General features: G+C 33.6%; 1 protein-coding gene across 3 annotated transcripts; it reads left to right on the plus strand.

The window, feature by feature from the left end:
• Positions 1–2,331: 2,331 nt before the first annotated feature.
• Positions 2,332–5,562, plus strand: LOC7477872 (zinc finger CCCH domain-containing protein 39). Of its 3 annotated transcripts, XM_002305458.4 has the most exons (4): positions 2,332–2,579; positions 2,885–3,620; positions 4,635–4,876; positions 5,083–5,562. In XM_002305458.4, exons 2-4 carry the CDS (start codon positions 3,026–3,028, stop codon positions 5,101–5,103), a joined length of 858 nt encoding a protein of 285 aa, XP_002305494.4. In that variant the 5' UTR covers positions 2,332–2,579; positions 2,885–3,025; the 3' UTR covers positions 5,104–5,562. The 3 variants fall into 3 exon arrangements, with proteins under 3 accessions (XP_002305494.4, XP_024454607.2, XP_024454606.2); XM_024598839.2 differs by having other exon boundaries at positions 2,332–3,620; positions 4,635–4,883; XM_024598838.2 differs by having other exon boundaries at positions 2,332–3,620.
• The last annotated feature ends 339 nt before the right edge of the window (positions 5,563–5,901 follow it).

Below are 5,901 nucleotides of genomic sequence, written 5' to 3' on the forward strand. Positions count from 1 at the left end.
TGGTAGATGTAAAGACTCTCAGATGTTTAAGTAAGTGTCTTTGTAAAGAGAGAAAGTACAATGATATTTTAGAAAGATAGACTCTGAAAATATAAATGCTAAAATGTTAAGAATGAAGAGATTGTGAACCTTGAACTTGATGAATTTATAAGGTATTTATTGCCTATGAGTTTTGTTTTTTTGTGGAAAGGCTAAATAGTAATTTCACCCCTATAAATTAATGTGGTATTTTGAGTTGTATTTCACTCAAAATAATACATATTAGATCAATATAAAATATCAAAAGACTCGCGCGAGGGTTTAAAAAATTATTGAAGGACCAATATAGGGTCCTGGAACAATTCTCAAGGGAGTGTTGGGCTTAGGCGAGTTGACTAAGCTCAATAAAGGCAAACAATAGGTCTAAACACGCTGCCTGTTACATGTTGTCTTAATGAAGGTAATGAAAAGACAAATATTAGATATAACATGAACTATATGAAGATACTTGAGTGATTAAGAGAGGATTCATCACCCTAGGTGAATTAAGAAAAATGTTTCATTTGTTCTCAAATAGTATTAACTAAGAAATCCTTGGTCAGGGTAAAATGAGATTTGAAAAGAGTTTCAAATCTTATGTAAACGATCAATGACTATGATGTAGAGAACAAACATGATTTAACATGACAGATATACTTCATGCTTTAATGTTAAATCGAAACATTATTGATAAAATGATTACACTAAGAAATCAGTCACTAAAAGGTTAAGTCAAACCATAAATGACTTTTCTAATATTTGAGGGATCATGACACGTTACTAGACGATACACCTGATCTTCAAATCTAAATTAATCAATTGTTTAATTGATAATTAAGTAAATTATTTAATTCTATTTTATTAGAATTATAAATTATATTTAAGTCAACATATTAGGAATATAATAAGTCACATACATTAAAAACCATTGGTCAGAATTTAAATTAGGATGATTTAATTAAGTATAACTTGATTAAAATATATTTTAAAAATTAAAGATTAGAATAAAATTAATACAGGGATTATATTTCTAGACCTAAAAAAAATAAAGTAAGGACTTGATTGAGTTAATTTCTAAATTTTTTCTAAATTAATATATCGATATTATTTAAGGGAAAAATTGATATTTTGCTAATTTATAGGGTTTTTCAGATTTCTCTATAAATAGTAAATTATGCCTCTTATTTTTTTAGAGGTTGTCTAGTAGATAGAAAAACTATGTAAACATAAAATTAGAGCTAGCACTTTAGGCACACTAATCCCTTTATCCTAAATACAGATTTAGAAAATTTCACATTGGTAGTTTGTGTGGATTATCATTGGAAACGGAACAATTAGACGGCTTGTGTTTTGCAACAACCTAACCTTTAAAGAATTATTTAAAATAAAAAAGATCAGATTTTAAGATAATAAATTTCTAAACAACTCTAAATTTATCTAATAAAATTTTAGAAACTTCCAAATAATTTTATTTTATAATTTTTATTACATGTATAATATTAAAAAAAAAAAACCCAACAGCATGGGTATCCTAGACTTGAATGCCATGGTGCTGCTCTTGTCGTTTAGGCGAAATGGAAGATTGTCTCTTGTGGTCGTGGATGACGAAGGCAATCCAACCATGAATGGTGGAAACTAAGAACATAACGAGGGGTTCTTTATTTTTTTTTTTAACTAATAATAATAATTAATTATGCATTAGAGTTTGAAAATTTTCTTCTTTCATCGAAACCTTGCTCTATTATCTATTGTATTAATTGATTCCTTAATTTTTGCATAATTACTTGATCAAAGGTCCATTCTCCTTGCTGGTATTGCATAGTAGAACACAGGATCACTGCTTCTCCTCCATCTCAGCTGTTTGATTGCTTAATTACTTGATGCAGTCCCTTGATCACCATGAACTCAGAGCTATAAATTAAGGCACGCCTTCAAATTTGACCCGACATTGTTTTAAAACAATTAGTTTTTTTATAAATAAAAATAATTAAGACAATAATAATAAAAAACACGTCGTTCAATATTTTTATTTTAACAATTTAAATAGAAAGAGATAACGTCGGTTTAAGAATTTTCTTCCTGGTCAAATTGTCTTAAACGAAATACTAAATCATTTGTTGTTTGCCTCTTTCTAATTATTTATATTTATAAAAAAATTAAATTATTTTAAAACGACGTGCTCAGAGCATTGAGAATAACTATCAGAGTTCAAGCATTAGTCTTGACAGTCAAATTTAACAACAAATCTTAATTTGTCTGATAAATAATAATTTAAGAATATTAATGGACAAATTAAGAGGTTAAGACTTAAGAATTATTTTACTGCAACTCCTGAAACAGGTCTCTTCAGGCTGTCTCCTAAAAGCAAATAACAAAAACCCTATCAAATATGAATTAGCTCAATTTGGCGGCTAGGGTTTAGTTTGTACCATTCCTGTTCATTTTTGGACTTTGTATATAAACCTGTTTGTTGAAGCTATAAACTTGTCATCGTTATGAGCCAAATTTCTCATCTGGGTTTTGTCTAAATTCTTTTATCAACCATTCATTAACTCTCTCAAGTAAGTCCCAAATTCTATTGTTTTTGTTTAATTTTCTTTGGTTTTGATCAAAATATAGATCCGGGTTTTTCTTTCTTTGCCCAATCTTGATTCATTGATTCAGTTCTAAACCAAAAGTTCATATCTTTAGTGAAAAGTTTGTGTCTTGGTGCTAAAGATTGCATCTTTCTTAATTGGTTTGTTAGATTTTAGTGTTATAAATCAAGGGTTTTTGAGGTCTAAGTTAGTTCTTCTCAAGAAGTTTGATTCTACATTGTAGAAATATGAGTTACCCTGATTCCCCTGTTTCTTTTATGGGATCACAGGCCTCGTATCAATCAGGCAGTGATGCTATTGATGTGTGGCCTCAATTTGTAACGAATAACAATGAGCAATTTGAACAACAACAACAACACCAACCTCCTTATAAAAGACCTAGAAACTCTGAGGACAATTCCAACCAATCCATGAGTTCTAGGGTGCCACCAACAAACAGCCTTCCAGTCCACAAGGGAACAACCAACATCTTTTTCAAGACGAGAGTGTGTGCAAAGTTTAAGACTGGTACTTGTAGGAATGGTGAGAATTGCAATTTTGCTCATGGAATGCAAGATTTGAGGCAGCCCCCACCAAATTGGAAGGAACTAGTGAGTGTAGGTGTAAGTAGTGAAGATGATAGGTCAACAGCGACGAATCGGGAAGATGATCTGAGGATAATTCACAAGATGAAGTTGTGCAAGAAGTTTTATAATGGGGAGGAGTGTCCTTATGGGGATAGGTGTAATTTCCTTCACGAGGATCCAGCAAATTTCAGGGAGGACACGGGGAGGTTCAGGGAGAGTTCTGCAATAAGTATAGGGACTACAGACCACCTGATGGGCCAAGGAAGTGGCATCTTTAATGCTGCTGAAGTTAACAGGCCTGCAAACAATGCTGTTTCGGATGCTCCTCGATCAAATTTAATAAAGCCTGTTTATTGGAAGACAAAGTTGTGCACGAAGTGGGAGATGACAGGTCAATGCCCCTTTGGAGAGAAATGTCACTTTGCTCATGGGCTAGCAGGTGCTTTCTGTTGCTTAAGTTGCATTTCGTTGTTATATTTAACCTGTTTGCCACTACAGTAATTGTTAGGGTTATAGTTTGGTTAAATCTTGATGAGTCAGACTATTTGAATTGGAATTCTTCATTTGTTTTCCCAATAGGCTTTAAGTATATGATGATATCTTGATTTATCTTTCTGGAGAGCCCGGTGACTTCCAACTGAACTTGTTTAAATAAATCAGTGAGTCTAAGCTTAAAAATTCCATTTTGTAGTTTTAGTGGCCCCCGAGATACTGGCATAGCTCTTATATGTCACCTTATGTGCCTTCGAATTGAGGGAAAATCCTTGCATGAAAGTTAAAGGCCTATCATTTATAGAGAGAAATTCATCTTGTGCTAACTAATATTCAAATTTCCATTTTCTGGAGATGGATCCCTTGGTCAATCAGTTCTCTTTTAATCAGTTCCTAATTCTATTCACACTGTATCTGTTTAGAATAGCCTGTTAATGTCCTTAAAGAGTCGTGTTTTTTGATGTCGAGTCTTCTTAAGCTAATATTTAACAGGATCAGCACGTCCTACATCTTGATTTTGCTTTGTTCTTTTGACTTTCTGTGAGGCTGTCTTCTTATCTCCTGAAAAGGCACTCATCATTTATCTCTTTAAAGTATATTATTTATTTATCTAGAACAGAATTTTATTTTTTAGTTAGAAACTTGAACCGCTGCGTCTTGTGTAGCAGTAATGGTTTTTGGGTCCTCAGTTCTAGTTCTATGACTAGAGATAGACAGAATTGGTCACAAGCATGCACAATGTTGATAGGAGTGAGCAGTAAGAATTGTATGCAATGCTGTATTTGTCTAGTTTTCTTATCTTCCATTGATTTCTTGACTAGAAAAGTTGATCCTTGTATTTGATGCGTGTTGCGTCATATAATCACAATTGTGTTCCTCTAGAAAAGATGCAAAGAAATCATCATTGATGGGCTCTGTTTTTGTTTTTATCTATTAAATTCAACTTTTCCATTGAACTCAGAGTTGCAAGTTCCTGGTGTACGCACTGAGGTGGACGCAGGCAATGCAGGCTCCAATGTGACTAAAGCACCAACACCTGTTCTTCCTAATAACATGTCTCCAAGTATGACGGTGAATGTGCCTAGTTTAGTTGAAGAAAAGGGTACGAAATGTTTATTAAAGTGGAAAGGACAGAAGAAAATAAATCGGATTTATGCTGATTGGCTTGATGATCTGTCATTAGTGCACAACTCGACAAACCAGGTGCAGAGTTGAGTTTGAGTTCATAGTTAAAGTTTGCACTGTATTCATGTTTTAGTCGAATCAAGAGTTTTTTGACTGTTCTGTTTCCAAGGTTAAAATTTTGTACTACAGAATGTTGAGTTGTCCAAAGTCACAGGAGATGAGGCATTTTAATAGTTTTCTTTTTTCACCCATTGTTTTCTTTCATTGATATGTTCTTTTTGTAGATTGGAACTAGCCACCATTGATTCTTGGTAAACACACAAAAATTGAACCCAAACAACAGTGATAAACACACATAGAATCAGTGTACAGAAGGCGGGCATTTCAGGGGGAAGACATGGTTCTAACTATAACCGAGTTAATGCAATGCAAGTTATAAATCAAAGAGAAGTGCCCAGCAATATTGAACAATTGAAAGAAAAGTGAGCTTGTGAGGGGACAATCAATTATGTTGGAAACAACAATGGTGTTGATGACCTTGACTCTATAATTCCTGGGATCCTCTCAAATCGTCGAAATTTGAAGTGATTCATCAATTATTTATGCTTGACTAGATGATGTTCTTCTAGGACATGCAACTCTATTTTTTTACAATGCCTTTATTTGTACTATTATAAAACAGGGAGCATCATGCCTATACAAGATCACAGTTAATTGAGTCTTGATACACAGAAGCCACACAAACTATTTAGAGTTTCTTTTAATTCTTAGCATCTGCCTTGTTTGACAAGATGGAGTTTCTGTAGTGATGAATCAACAGGCCCCTAGGCCATAACCAGGACGGTGTTGTTTGATGTGATTGTGGGGTTTGATCCAAGAGAATATGAAGCAACGCATGAAACAGCCAAGCCCATAAACCCCTAGCGGTTACAGGAAATTCCTTGAGCCAAAATCACTCTTTTGGATTGTCAAATTTCAATTCGTAACCGATCACTAAGGCCAACAAACGGAATTGGCAGCATTATCAAATTTATCAAAACTGACAAGAGATGGGTTTCAGAAGTTGATGTCAGATAACAAGCTAGATGCCTTGGTAACTCCCA

This window comes from Populus trichocarpa, chromosome 4 (genome assembly GCF_000002775.5).
Source record: "Populus trichocarpa isolate Nisqually-1 chromosome 4, P.trichocarpa_v4.1, whole genome shotgun sequence".
NCBI lineage: Eukaryota > Viridiplantae > Streptophyta > Magnoliopsida > Malpighiales > Salicaceae > Populus > Populus trichocarpa.